Raw genomic sequence first — 15,327 nt, forward strand, 5'->3', positions numbered from 1 at the left:
ACTTTTCTTATTCTATCAGGAATCTTAAGTTGGTTTTAATGTTGTAGGTACATGGATTAAGATGTGTTAAATGAAAAAAAACCTCCAACAAAAAACATTTGCTTCTCTTCCATCAACAGGGTTGTTTGGTTGTTTGATAACATAAGGCTATTATATTAATTTTATCTTCCCGGTATTTATAATTTCCATATTTACTAAATATGCAATCCCTGAATGAAAGGCTTTTCATAATTACAACCAGTAATAACATTCATATTAATTTATTTTATAAAAAACTAAATAATGAATTTTGATATTAAAGGATCAGATACTCTAATTTCAGTGTGCATATGTAAAATCATGTAATTATAGAAGTAGAAATTACCTTCAGAATTTACCTCTCGAGGCAAGACAGTGTCTCAGCTATATCTATCCATCTATCTATTAATTAAACATATTTATTGTCTTCTATATTCCTGTGCTAGGGGCTATGATATCATGGTAAGTAAAGCAGACATAATCCTTGCACTCATGATGCTTTTGGGCTAGAGGGAGAGACTGCCACATTCACATGGTTCTGCAATTGCATATTAAACTATAGTCAGATGAAGTATACTGTGTTGGATGTACCTTTAATATGAGGGTTTGACTTAGTCATGGTGGTTAAAGAAGGCTTTCCTGAGGAAGTAAAACCTACAATGGGACTAAGGAATGAATGGAAGTTATCTAGGCAAACAGGAGAGGGTAGAACTTTCAGGAAATAGCATGTGCTAAGTCCCCATTGTGGGAGGGAAGATAGCTATTAGAAAAGTCTGAAAGAATGCCAAGAACAAGGGGAGAGTGGTTTGAGATGAGGCTGGGAAGATAGGTATGGGTCAGATAATGTAGCCCATGATGGGTAATCTTGAGGATTTGTGTCTTTATCCTGGGTACAGAGGGAATCTACAGAATTTTTTTATCTAGTGGATATCAGTTGTTCCAAAAAAGACTGTTCTGGCTGCAGTATGAAGACAAAATTAAAAGTATAGGGTGTAGGGTAGGCAGATAGAGTGTATCTTAGTTTGTTGTGTTGTAAAGGAATACCTGAGGCTGGGTAATTTATAATACAAGGAAAAGAGGTTTGTTTGGCTTACGGTTCTGTGTGCTATACAAGAAGCATAATGCCAGCATCTGCTTCTGGTGGGGGCCTCAGACTGCTTCCCCTTACAGGGGAAGGTGAAGGGAAGCTAGCATGTAAAGATTACATGGTGACAGAAGAAACAAGAGAGGGGAGGTGTCAGGCTCTTTTTAACCACCAGTTTTCCTGGGAACTAAGAGAATGAGAACTCACTCACATCCCCCCACATCCCACCCAGGAAGGACATTAATCTCGAGGGATCTGCCCCCATGGTCCTGATACCTTCTGTTAAGTCCTATCTCCAACCTTGTGGATCAAATGGTTTAGGGAACAAACGTCCAAACTACAGCAGAGTGGATACCAGTAAATTAGCTTAGGTGGCTGTTGCTATAGTTCAAATGAGAGATAGTGGTTGCTTGCTCCAGAGTGGAAGGAATAGATCGCTTTGTGAGATATTTAGGGGGTGAAACATTCAACATGTATTGAATATGAAGGTGACTGAAAGGCATAGGTCAAAAGTGACTCCATGATTTCTGACTTATTCTACCGTTAGATAGGGAACATTAGAAGACCAGGTGTGTGTGGGGAACATGAGTTCAATTTTGGACATGTTGAATATCAGGCATGATTCAGATGCTAAAGTGGGACTATCTAGTAGGCACCTGGATATGCCTTTTTTTGGTTAATAATATCCTCTGAACACATTATACTATGAATAAGTTAGGCATAATATCTCATCAACTCTTCTTTTTGCCATGATTAAAGTCTTTACTTTGATTTGTTAATTAATCTCCTGGGTACCTGTGTACCTCAAACTCATACAGCCTGCTTATCTAAAGGCTAATTCCAGTTCCTGAAAATGTTCCTCAGAAATCGACTTTCTCAAATTAAACATGTTTATGTGTCTGTGCTAAACTGTTACTGAAGACAGGTCCTAAATAGAAGACACTGTGGTTATTTCATTGTTTATTTAAATTTCTGCTCATACTATCCAGAAAATCAGGTTTTATCTTCCATTTGTGTTCAGAAAGTCTTTCCTCACCTTGAGATTATAAATCTTTTTTCCTTTTTTAACTAATAAAATGTAAAACTTGTGCATACTTTTTTGAAAACTCAAACAATGGTAGTGAAAGTAGTAAGTGGTGAAACTTCCTTTTGCCATTTTCTTTTTTTTAAATTCTCTTTTGTTATTGGCTACTGGTGAAAAGTAGGAAAAGGACTGGAAAGGCTTAGGAGTCAGAGGTTCTTCCAAGTCTTGGTCTTGGATTCCTCTAGGATATAGAGAAAGCTAGGGTAATCTGAAGTCAGATCCAGGCACATGGAATTAGGGACCAACTAACTCCAGTGAAACTGAAATCCCATCTCTAGACCTATAAAAAAGCATTTATAGGCCGGGCGCGGTGGCTCACGCCTGTAATCCTAGCACTCTGGGAGGCCGAGGCGGGCAGATTGCTTGAGGTCAGGAGTTCAAATCCAGCCTGAGCAAGAGTGAGACTCCGTCTCTACTATAAATAGAAAGAAATTAATTGGCCAACTAATATATATATAGAAAAAACTAGCCAGGCATGGTGGCGCATGCCCGTAGTCCCAGCTACTTGGGAGGCTGAGGCAGCAGGATTGCTTGAGCCCAAGGAGTTGGAGGTTTCTGTGAGCTAGGCTGACACCACGGCACTCACTGTAGCCTGGGCAACAAAGTGAGACTCTGTCTCAAAAAAAAAAAAAAAAAAAAGGCATTTATATGTACATGTATACCAAGTATTTTAAAATCAGATATTCCATTCATATGTATATTGTTCTAAAACTTGCTTTCTTCCACTTAATGTGTGATGGACTCCTTTCCATGTCATATATATAAATCTGTTTCCATCCTCGTTAACAGCTGCAGAATATTCTATAAGTGCAGAGGTGTCATATTTTAGCCATTTCCCTATTGACAAATATGTCTTTTTTTTCAAAATAATGAGTATTGCCGGGCGTGGTGGCTCACGCCTGTAATCCTAGCTCTCTGGGAGGCTGAGGCGGGTGGATTGCTCGAGGTCAGGAGTTCGAAACCAGTCTGAGCAAGAGTGAGACCCCGTCTCTACTATAAATAGAAAGAAATTAATTGGCCAACTAATATATATAGAAAAAATTAGCCAGGCATGGTGGCGCATGCCTGTAGTCCCAGCTACTCGGGAGGCTGAGGCAGGAGGATCACTTGAGCCTAGGAGTTTGAGGTTGCTGTGAGCTAGGCTGATGCCACAGCACTCACTCTAGCCTGGGCAACAAAGTAAGACTCTGTCTCAAAAAAAAAAAAAAAAAAATAATGAGTATTGTATAATTTCTTTTGAGTATAGGTAAGAATATTTCTGTAGGATGAGTTCTTAGAAGCAGAATTTATGGGGAAAAGGGTATGTTCATTTAAAATTGTCATAGATACTGCCAAGTTACTTTACATAAAGGCTGAGCCAATCAATGTATGCTCAACATGAAAGTGCTTATTTCCCCATTTACTTACTAACATTGCATATTATGAATCTTATTCTTCTGGGATTTGCATATCTATATTCTCTGCTCATTTTCCTATTCTATGATCTGCTTTATCTTGTGCTTTTTTTGTTTTATGGATGTTAACCCTTTGTCTATCAGATATGTTGTAAACATATGATCTCAGACTATCTCTTATCTTAACTTTATTTGTCCCTACAGAAAACCCTCCTTACTAAATTTGTGGAAACTATCTGGAATTTTAGTTACAGATTTTTGTTTTTGTTCATTTTCACATTTCCCCTCCACGATATAATAACAAATGCTTTCATCTTTATGGCCACATTTGAAATATGATTGTAAGTTCTTCTGATATTCATGCTGACCAAAGTTCTTTGTAGTCTACATATTTTTTATTTCTTAAATTGTTTCTTATGTTTTATATTTTTTAAAAAATAACAGCTTACTGAAATATAATCTGCATATTACAAAATCACTCTTTTAAAAGTTGTTTTTAGTATATTTACAAGGCTGTGCAATCTGTACATGTTCTCTTTTAATTGAGAAGTCATTCAAGAAAATTTTTCAGAATATTATGTCTGAAAATATTTCTTTGGTCTTTATATATTACTCTAAGTTTTTTTTGGGGGGTGGTTAGATTTATTGAGTTTTATAAACCTTTCACTTATAATTCCCCATGCATTGCTTCATTCAGTTTTGTAGACAAGAATTCTGATGCCAGATTAGAAATGGTGTCAGTCTAATGGTCTTTATTTTATTTATTTTGTTTTATGAAGTCCAGGAGATCATAGGATTTTATTTTTATCTTTGGATTTGATAAATGTCAGCAATTAATTTTTCCAGAAATATTGCCTAGAACTTGGTAGCTCTTTCAATGTGAAGACTTCAGTTCAGTGAAATTTCCTTGTATCATTTCTTTGACTTTTGCTTCTCCAGTGGTTTTGTTTTCTACTAATTCACTATATTGATTTTTCAGCACGATTCAAATTATTATAGCTCCTTTTTGAAATCATATAGAATTCAACAAAATTTTTAATTTTGCAAGAGTAATTCTCAGGTGCACAGTAACAAAGGCTGGAAAACAAGAAAAGCAGGTTTTGTGATGACAGATGGAAAGTACTAGGGATTTTTGGGAGTTAGAATGGGTTCGTATTTGGTTTTAGGCAGATTCTAGGCTTTGACATTCATTAACTATGACACACGTGCTTACACATCCTCATCTGTAAAGAGGGAAGAACATTATTATCTTTATGTTACTGTTATAATATTAGATTATCACAACTTTTTGAAAAAATAACGAGGTACTTTACTGACATACTATTATTTATTCTTCAGAACAACATAAGAGGTGGGTTTTATTATCATGATTTTCAGTTATACAGATGAGGATGTTGAGATTTCCAGGCATTAAGTGGCTTGCCCAAGATTCCCTAGCTAATTAGAATTAAAGTAGAGGTTTAAATAAAAATTAATCAGAAATCATCTATTTCTACTCACTCGAAATATATAAATAATAATTCAATTGATTTTAAGACAAATGTGTTACTATTTGAATGGGTGTACATATAATTTGAATGATGCTATAATCCTTCAAAAATTATAATCTATTCATGTCATTCTTGCTTAAAATACAGGGTTGACTCAGTTATCCATACAATAAAATCTGGATCCACAAATGAGACCCAGTGAGACCTAACTTAAAGTTTAAAAAACTGGAGTTTATTTATCAATCTCAGTGGTTTTGTGAACCCCTTGGAATTAAATGCAAATGTGATTATGCTTTTCTCTTAGGTTCTACTGCTTTCATAAAAGGATAGGGGACCCAAATTGGTAAAAAACTATAGATCTGTTATCTGTCCTATCTAGAACTCTAGTCATGTGACATAAATCATTGCATGAGGAAAACCAACATAGTTGCACATGGAAAAAAGGATTATTTAATGAATCCATGTTTCTAGAAAGAAATTCAGTGAAATTCAATCAACATTGATTTAAGATAGGTACCAGTTCAACTAATCGTTAGGCTCAGGAGTGGGTCTTAGGAGGTTACTAGGATAGGACTGGATTTTCTACAGCTGTATATAAATGGAGTCATTTTAGCTTGAATCAGACCTTAGAGCTGATTTTCAGTTGCATAAACATTGATGGCTAGAAGACAAGAAGGCTTCTGAATGTGTAGTGACTTATACTAGGGCAAACCAAAGTAGACCCTCATGATAGTTCTTACTCAGATACTAGAATCTTGGAACTGCTCAATCAGTGATGATAACATCTGAGATTTCATGGTCTCATATAACATCTGGGCATAGGTGTGGCAGTAGGGATATCTAATTAAGTTTTGTCCTAACCTAAAAATAAAGTTAACAGGAATATCCATCCTATTGTGCTCTGAATTTTAAATGACATAGTACTTGTGAAGCACTTAGGATAGTGGTTAGCTTATAGTAGGTACTTAATAAGTATTAACAACCATGATTAAAAAATAATTACTTTTTTCATTTACCAAAGAGTCTTTTTTTAAATTTATTTCTGAGATTTCTTTCTATTTTCCAAGGAGATCTTTATTTTAAAAGGGCAGGGTATTTTTCTTTTTGATATATTATCTTTTTATCTCTTGCAGAAAATAAGGAAAAATTTAAAAGTGCTCTTCCCTCTCCTGTTACTCTGTTTTAATGGGGATTATTTGCTCTGATTGTTCTCTGGCCCACCTTTTTGAGTGGTGGATCCATGTTATGTGTCTGGTTATTTTTCGTGGTCTGCTAATATTTATAAATGAAAGACTTGATCATTTAATATGAGTAACGGATGTAGTCACTGCTTAAAATTGTGTGGGTTAATGTTTTTTTTTCCGTGATTGATTTTCCCCCAGGAGTGTGTAGCAGGTGATTGATAGGTTGGTGATTTGGTTCTTTGGCTCCATTTCTCCTCCTTTAAATATGTTGGATAGGTTTTGTCTGTGCTAGAGAATGAGTTTGGTGCCTGTGGGTAGCTACTATTCGATGTGGGTGGCAAGTGTTCAGTTATTTAAAAATGGTAGGATTAAGCACCTGGTTAGAATATTCACTTTACATCTATAACATTTAACATGTCATGATATTTCTTTACAGGAATACACATGGCTTGATAAAAGCCATTATGAAATTATTACAAATGCAAGCTCTTAAGGAAGGAAAAGGTGGGGAGAAGAATATTCAGGATATATACACTATTAGGTAAGTGTTTTCTCTCTCTTTTTTTAAATGAATTGTTAAGTTATGAACTGAAATATGATAATTCATTAAAAATTAGTTATTTAATTCAGCAGGATATGCACAAAGTGTTTGTGGGTCTTGACTTATCAGGAAATTAGTGCTTCAAAGACTCAGAGCATTGAGATAAAGTTGACAACACACCACTGAGTATCACCAATGTAGGTTTCTGGGTTGCTTCTTGGGAATTTAAATCTTTTACCCAAAATTCAGGTTATTCTTTTTGCTGTAGAATATGTAATCATCTTCTCAGTATTCAGAAGAGTTTATTAAGCAAAAGTACCTAAAGCAGGAGAGGTTTAAGTTAGGCAGGAGGGTATACTTCCTTAATATGAAATGCAATGGGACACTGTCTTTTGCAGGTGTTATCACCAAGGTCAGTAGTTAAGAGTGTTGATTTGCCTTTTCTTTGTCATCTGTACAATGTAATAAGGTGGAATTATTTTAGAAATAAAATACACATAGCAGTAATAATGGTAGATAGTTTGACCTCATATTTCCCCATTTGTATACCTTTGATTTCCTTCTCTTGCCTGATTGCTCTGGCTAGGGTGTCTAGCACTATGTTGAATAGAAATGGTGACAGTGGGCAACCTTGTCTGGTTCCAGTTCTAACCAGAATGCTCTCAATTTTTCCTCATTCAGTATGATGTTGGCTGTGAGTTTGTCATATATGGCTTTTATAACTTTGAGGTATGTCCATCTATGCCTTTTTTGTTAAGAGTTCTTATAAAAGGGTGCTGAATTTTGTTAAATGCTTTTTCTGCATCTATTTAGAGGATTGTATGGTCTTTGTTTTTGCTTCTATTTATGTAGCGAATCACATTTATAGATTTGCATATGTTGGATCATCCTTGCATTTCTGGATGAAGCTCACCTGGTTGTGGTGGATTATTTTTTGATGTGCAGCTCAATTCGGTTTGCTAGGATTTTATTGAGAATTTTTGCATCTATGGTCTTAAGGGATATTAGTCTGTAGTTTTCATCTTTTGTGGCCTTTCCTGACTTTGGTATCAAGGTGATACTGGCTTTGTAGAATGAATTGGCGGGGGGAGGACTCCTTCCTTCTCAATGTTATAGAATAATTTCTGCAGTATAGGTACCAGTTCTTCTTTGTAGGTCTGGTAAAATTTGGCTGAAGTCCAAGACTTCTTTTTTGTTGGAAGATTTTTTTTATTGCAGCTTCAATTTTATTACTTGATATTGGTCTGTTTAGGAGTTCTATTTCTATGTGATTGGACCTATGGAGGTCCAGGAAGTTGTCCATTTCCTCAAAGTTTTCAAGTTTATGTACATAGAGATTTTTATATTATTCAAGATGACATTTTATATTTTATGGTATTAGTTGTGATATATCTGTTTTCATTTCTGATTGAGCTTATAAGGGTCCTTTCTTTTGTTTCTGGTTAGTCTAGTGAGAGGCCTGTTGATTTTATCTTTTCAAAGAACCAACTTTTTGTTTTAGTAATCTTCTGTATAATTCTTTTTTTTTTTTTTTTTGAGACAGAGTCTCGCTTTGTTGCCTAGGCTAGAGTGAGTGCCATGGCGTCAGCCTATCTCACAGCAACCTCAATCTCCTGGCTCAAGCAATCCTCCTGCCTCAGCCTCCCGAGTAGCTGGGACTACAGGCATGCGCCACCATGCCCAGCTAATATTTTATATATATATATTAGTTGGCCAATTAATTTCTTTCTATTTTTATAGTAGAGACGGGGTCTTGCTCTTGTTCAGGCTGGTTTCGAACTCCTGACCTTGAGCAATCCGCCCGCCTCGGCCTCCCAGAGAGCTAGGATTACAGGCGTGAGCCACCACGCCCGGCCTTCTGTATAATTCTTTAAGGATTAATTTTGTGTAGTTCTTCTGTGACCTTAGTTATTTCTTTTCTTCTTCAGGGTTTAGGATTGGTTTGCTCTTCCTTTTCCAATTCCTTGAGATGATTGATATTGTTGATTTGTGATCTTTCTGTCTTTTGGACATAGGCATTTAAGTCTATGAATTTTCTTCTAGGACTGCTTTTGCAGAATCTCATAGATTTTGGTAACTTGTATCCCCTTTGCCATTTAATTATGCCATTATACACGGCATAATTTCTATTTTTAAAAATTTGTTGAGACATGTTTTGTGGCCTAGGATGTGATCAATCTTAGAGAATGTTTCATGAGCTGATGAGAAGAACGTATATTCAGTAGTTTTGGGGTAGAATGTTCTGTAAATGTCTGTTAGTCTCATTTGTTCTAGAGTCCTATTTAAGTCCACTTTTGTTTATTTTCTATTTGGGGGATCTGTCCCTTTCTGTTGGTGGGGTGTTGAAGTCCCTAACTATTATAATGCTGCTGTTTATCATGTTGTTTAGATCAAGTAGGATTTGCTTTATGAATCTGGGCTCACCTGTGTTAGGTACATAGATATTTAGAATTGTTATATCTCCTTGTTGAACTATTCTCTTCACCATTATGTAATGACTATCTTTGTCTTTCTTTCCTTTTGTTGATTTAAAATCCATGTTATCTGATATGACAATGGCTACGTCAGCTTTCTTTTGGTTTCTATTTTCATGGAATATTGTTTTCCAACTCTTTACCTTGAGTCTGAATGAGTCCTTGTGAAGGAGATGGATTTTCTGGAGACAGCAGATACTTGGCCTGTATTTTTTTTTATCCATTCAGCCAGCCTATATGTCTCTTCAGTGGGGAGTTGAAGTCATTCACATTTATTGAAAGAATTGATAAATGGTATGGATTTTTGTTCATCCTGTTGTGTAGAACTTTATTGCTTTGTTTTACCTTTTGAGCCATTTTGGTATCCGGGGTCTAAACTTTAGCTTTTGGATGGGTTTACACTGGTGAGTGTTCATTGTGCTGACCTGTGTATAATGCAGATCTGAGTACTTCCTGCAGGGTAAGTCTGATCTTGACAAATTCCCTCAGCATTTTCTAGTCTGAGAAAGTCTTTATTTCTCCCTCATATAAAAAAATTAGTTTTGCAGGATACAAAATTCTAGGCTGGCCATTATTTTGTTTGAGAAGACTGAGAAAGGGGCCCCAGTCCCTTCTGGCTTATAAATTCTCAGTTGAGAAATCTGCAGTTACTTTGATGGGGTTTCCTTTGTAAGTTACTTGATGATTTTGCCTTACAGTTCATAGGAGTTCCTCTTTTGTGTTAACTTTGGCCAGTCTGATGACTTTATGTCGTGGTGATTGCCTCTTGGCGATGAATCTGCTACGCATTCATTTGTTTCTAGTACCTGAATGTCCAGATTTCTAGCAAGACCTGAGAAATTTTCCCCAAGTATTCCCTCAAATAGGTTTTCCAGCCCTTGTGTATTTTCTTCTTCACCCTTAGTTATGTCTATAATTCTTATGTTAGGCCTCTTTACATAATCCCTTATTTCTTGTAGGCTTTGTTCATTCTTCTTATTTCTCAGTTCTTTCTCTTTGACTGACTTAATTCAAAGGTGTTGTCTTCTAGCTAGCAATAATGGTAGAATGCATTGGATTTTATGGGAGAGTTGTAGACAAGGGAGAGAATCATACTCCCTTGTGAAGGTTGACCTTACTTATTGCCTTGGATATCTCAGGAAGCCGTTTCTTAAGAGAGGGGCTCACAGTTAGCAGAGGACTCAGAAGATGCATGTAACCAGTGTATGTTTTCCTAGGAATTCTATTGAGTGATGCTTCCAGAATGTGCCTAAGACCATGGGACCATAAATGCCATTGATCCTTGGGGGTAAGATGGCTTGTGTGGGCTATGGCAATCCAACAGGGAAAGTCAGGTACTTGTGAGCCATCATTGGCTTGAGCTTATAGCACCTGTAGTTTTGAGCATTTGATATAACAGCTGTCAGAATTCTCTCCAAAATACAGAGTGGTGTCTATTGCTTGTCTATAATTCTAGTGCTTTAATAAGTAAATAGTAACTCATATATAACCATGATCTGTCCTGTAATTTTAGTGCTGTTTATGATCTTTTATTTTTATGAATACATTGTGGAGAGTTTATTAAGCCATTTTTAAACAAGACAGATTTGCATTATATATATTTTTTCTTAATGTTTTGTGAATGTCTTCAAACATAAAGAAAAGTTAGTAGAATGTGGTACAATGAATTAACTGATTTATTTTTAAATAGGGGAAACAAAAGGAGAATTATTTATTTGAAAATGCTATGAAAACTTGGGTTATGCAGGGTCAAGTTTTCCAAATTGATAAATATGCTTTTATTTTCTTAGTATAGTGGTCCCCTTTGTTATGCAAAGTTTTATTTTCAGGTTACTTCCTCATTCATTGCCTTGCTGGGAACTGAACCTGAAGAGTAGACAAGCAGATCTTAGTATTTCTGGATAAACATCTCTTTGCTTATTTTTCAAAAGAATCTCAAACTCTTGGGCCAAAGTTCTAGGATAGAAAATAATTCCATTTCTTTGTTGTTCAGTGGGGGTTACTTATTTATTTTAGAGGTAGGGTCTCATTGTGTTGTCCAGGCTGGAGTGCACTGGTGTGATCATAACTCACTGCAGCCTTGAACTCCTGGGCTTAAGCAATCCTCCCTCCTCAGCTTTCCGAGTAGCTGGGACTATAAGTGCAAACCACCACACCTGGCTAATTCTTTAAATATTTTTGTAGAGATGGGGGGGGGTGGTCTTGAACTCCTGGCGTCAAGTAATCCTCCCATCTGGGCCTCCCAAAGTGTTGGGACTATCGGGTGTGAACCACGTGTCCAGCCTATTTATTTATTTATTTTTAAATAGGGATGTTATTGAAGTTTTAAATTTAAATTTTATATAATTTTTTATATTTTTATATAATTTTATTGAAGTATATAAACAACATGATTGACCCATTTAAAGTATATGATTTAATAGCTTTCACTGTGTTTACAGTGTTACAAAACCATTACCATAATGAATTTTAGAACATTATTATCATCCCCAAAAGAAATTCCTTACCCATTAGCAGTCACTGCATATTTTCCTCCCACCTAGTGAGGTATTTTTAACTCAATGGTTCTCACACTGGCTGCTCATTAGAGACCTGGGTGGGTTTATAAACAAGCAAACATGGGAACAATCAAATACTCCAGACCAGATGAATCGGAATCTCTGCTGTGAGGCCTAGTAGTTTTAAAAGGGTCACAGGTGATCTGATTCACAGTGAGTACACGATGCCATGTCAGCTGCTCTCTATTGTGAATATTCATCACCTGGGGACCTTGTTGAACTGGAGATTCTTTCCTTAGGTCTAGAGTGGACTCAAGAGTCTGGTCTAACAAGCTCCCAGGTGATGCTCATGCTGCTATTGTTATAGTATGCTGGGTAGCAGAGCTATTACTGTAGCATCAGCAGTACTGGTGAGCTTGCTAGGAATGCAGAATCTTGGAATCCATTTCAGACTGTTGGAGTCACAGCCTGTGTTTGAAAAAGATTTTCCAGGTAATTTATAGGCATTTTAAGTTTAAGAAGCACCAGTTTAGATGATGGTAAAAAGTATATGTATATTTTTTTATCATGCAGAAGAATTAGGGTTACTCTCATTTTTACACTGATTGTCTTTACTGTGTATGATTGCTGGACCTTCACTTGTCTGTAATGTTTTACCTATTTTCCTTTTTTTTTTTTTTTTTTTTTATTGGAGTCTCACTCTCTTGCCATGGGTAGAGTGCAATGGCATCATCATAGCTCACGGCAACCTCAAACTCCTGGGCTCAAGCGATCCTCCTACCTCAGAACCTGAGTAGCTGGGGACTATAGGCATGTGCCATGATGCCCGGCTAATTTTTCTATTTTTAGTAGAGATGGGTTCTTGCTGTTGCTCAGGGTAGTCTTGAACTCCTGAGCTCAAGCAATCTGCCCACCTCAGCCTCCCAGAGTGCTAGGATAACAGATGTAAGCCACCGCGCCTGGTCTGTTCTCCTGTTGATAATTCATTTTCTCCTGTAGTTGGTTTTCCTAACTGCAGTCTTGTTTTCAAAATGCAGTAGGTGCAAGATGTGGATAGGGAGCCTAGCTTGAGGAGCTGGAAAAGAATTGGATATATAAGGTCTGTCTTTAGATAGGTGGCACATTAAGAGGTCTGGAATCAATCACTTGAGTTGGCATAATCCGGTAATGTTTATGGAGAGCCCTTATGTGAATGGCTGTTTGGCACTATAAATCAGTAAAGTGTAATTGAGTGTATAAGAGCCTTAAGTTCCTCCAAGGGGGATAGTGGATGGCAGAAACAGAGGAGAGGTGAGCCTGAAGAGCATATTCCCCTCAAGAGAGCTATGATTACCTGAGTCAAGCATAAAATTGTCATGCTGTTTTAGTGTCTTCTTTGCTATATGTTGGTTAGCAATATCATCCAGCCTTGGAGAGGCAACTGATGAGCTTTAAAAGGATATGGGCACCTTAGAACTCCACTGAGAGGCGTTCTCTGGTTTATGCCATAGAATTAATTTAAAATAGAAGGACTATGATAAATAACTGTAAGCTTTCTGGGTATGAAGCTAATCTGTGTTTTTATGGTATTAAGGACTCTGCTAATATACAGTTGAGGTTTAAGTATTTCTCACTTATTTTTGTTCTCATAGCAGATTAATTTGAGTCACAATAATATAGAATACTTGGTCATTTTAAATGAGTCTGTGCTGAATTGCGCAAGTTGTGCCAGTATGGGAGTGGGGAGAGAAGGAGAGATGGGAGAACAAGGAATGTTAGCCAATGGCTTCCCTTGGCACCTATGAATTTCCTGGAAGCGCTCTAGAGGGGGTTTTCTTTTTGTTGTACCTAAAGCTTAGGGGTTTTCAAACTTCTTTTGCATAAGAACCACCTGGGGAGCTTGTTAAAAGTACAGTTTCTCAATCCCTCTTGCCAGAGATTCTCATTTATTCGGCAGGTTTTGTGTGAGACTCAGGAATCAGCTTGTTTATCCAGTTGCTCAATGATATGGATATAGGTCATTTGTGGATCACACTTGAGAAATATTGCTTCAGCCTCTGGAAAGCTTGATGGTACCACATGTGAGCTGCAAGGACCCCCTTGGGGTAACCTAGAGGGGATCTTGGGTGGCTTAGTCATACCTCCTTCCCTCTGTTCCCTGTTTGGGAGGCAAGAGAGCTGTATGTTCCTAAGCATCAAAGCACCACGTTTGTTTTACCTTGTCAGTCATGGACAATAGAGAGGACAAGAGCAGAACCAAAGAGCAATTTCAAAGGAAAAGCACTCCAAAGAGAGCAAGCCAACTATGGATGCAGGAGAGAGAATGTACGAGATCATTGATTTGTTCAGTGAAATAATTCCACATTAGTGTTTCTCATGGTCAGGTGGTGAGTGGTAGTAGGAGCAGGAGGGGCAGAAAATCCTGAATATCCTCTTAGAAACTGACACTGGTTTTTAGAGTTTACTGTGCATAAGGAGGTCATCCTTGGTTTTTGATATGTATGTCTGGAACATAACCTGGAAATCTGTAATTTAACAAGGGATTTGAACTAGGTGGTCTGCTGACCTTGAGAAACACTGAATTAGAGTGTGTAGAGCTAATAAAGTTCATTATGCTTAACTGGACCCTCCTTCCTAGGCAGTTGTGGTTTTTTTAAATTTTATTTTATTTTTAAGCCTTGTGGCTTAAAAGATTAGATGAGGATATTTAAATGAGGCTGCAACTCCCAGTACCTTTGTGGATGAGGGGAGCTGGAAGAACAGTGCAGTACATTTGGCTGCTGTGATTAACTGTAGAACATATGCCAAATATAAAACTCTAGGCCCACGAATCTCAGCTCTGGCTGCATATTAGAGCCCTCTGAGGAACTTTAAAATATAAAGATGCTTGGGCTCTACCCAAAATGACTGGAGGGTCAGCCTCAGGCATTGGTATTTTTTCAAAGCTGCCTATGTGATTTCCAGTGTGCAGGTAGGGTGGAGAACTGCTGCCCAATTGCTGCAGTGAGGCAGTGGGGCTTCATTGTTGCCAGACCTTCAGATCTCTCTATAAAAATAAGATTTTTATGTGAAATCTGACTAAATGCTGGCAACCAATTCAATTTTTTAAAAATGTAGGATAGGCAGACAAAGCACATCTGCTCACAGGAAGCAATCCATGAACAATAAGTTTGTGACCTCTTGTTTAGGTACTGAACTGTTTTCATGCATTTTAGAAGCCCTTTTCTAGTTGTCAACTATTTTTATACAAATTAACACTTTTTAACACACTACTAAGATATTCTTTAGTTCAAACTTTCTTTTTATTCTCTTTTATTTGCTCTGAATTTTCTTTTCAGTTAGCTGTTACACACTTATATTTGCTTAAGTTATTTAAACATTTTCTAATATTGATCATGTAGGAAGTGGGGCAGAGAATCAATATTTGGCTGGTATTTTGGTTGCAAGGAAGAATAAACTAAATTTTCATGATTTACAAATTATTAGAGGCTCATTTGCTTTGTAATATGTGATTTTTTTCCCTGAAATTTTTAGCATGGGCTTTTGCTTTTAATTTTTTCTCTGCATATTCATATTATGGC

General features: G+C 36.9%; 1 protein-coding gene across 2 annotated transcripts in view; it reads left to right on the forward strand.

Annotated features, from left to right (window-relative positions):
• Positions 1 to 15,327, forward strand: part of FOCAD (focadhesin) — a 265,358-nt gene that overhangs the window by 38,298 nt on the left and 211,733 nt on the right. For both annotated transcript variants that reach the window (XM_076008775.1, XM_012769776.3), the window contains exon 5: positions 6,691 to 6,795. In XM_076008775.1, the coding sequence (XP_075864890.1) occupies positions 6,691 to 6,795 (105 nt within the window). The remainder of the gene's footprint in view (positions 1 to 6,690; positions 6,796 to 15,327) is intronic.

Source organism: Microcebus murinus, chromosome 12 (genome assembly GCF_040939455.1).
Source record: "Microcebus murinus isolate Inina chromosome 12, M.murinus_Inina_mat1.0, whole genome shotgun sequence".
Lineage (NCBI taxonomy): Eukaryota > Metazoa > Chordata > Mammalia > Primates > Cheirogaleidae > Microcebus > Microcebus murinus.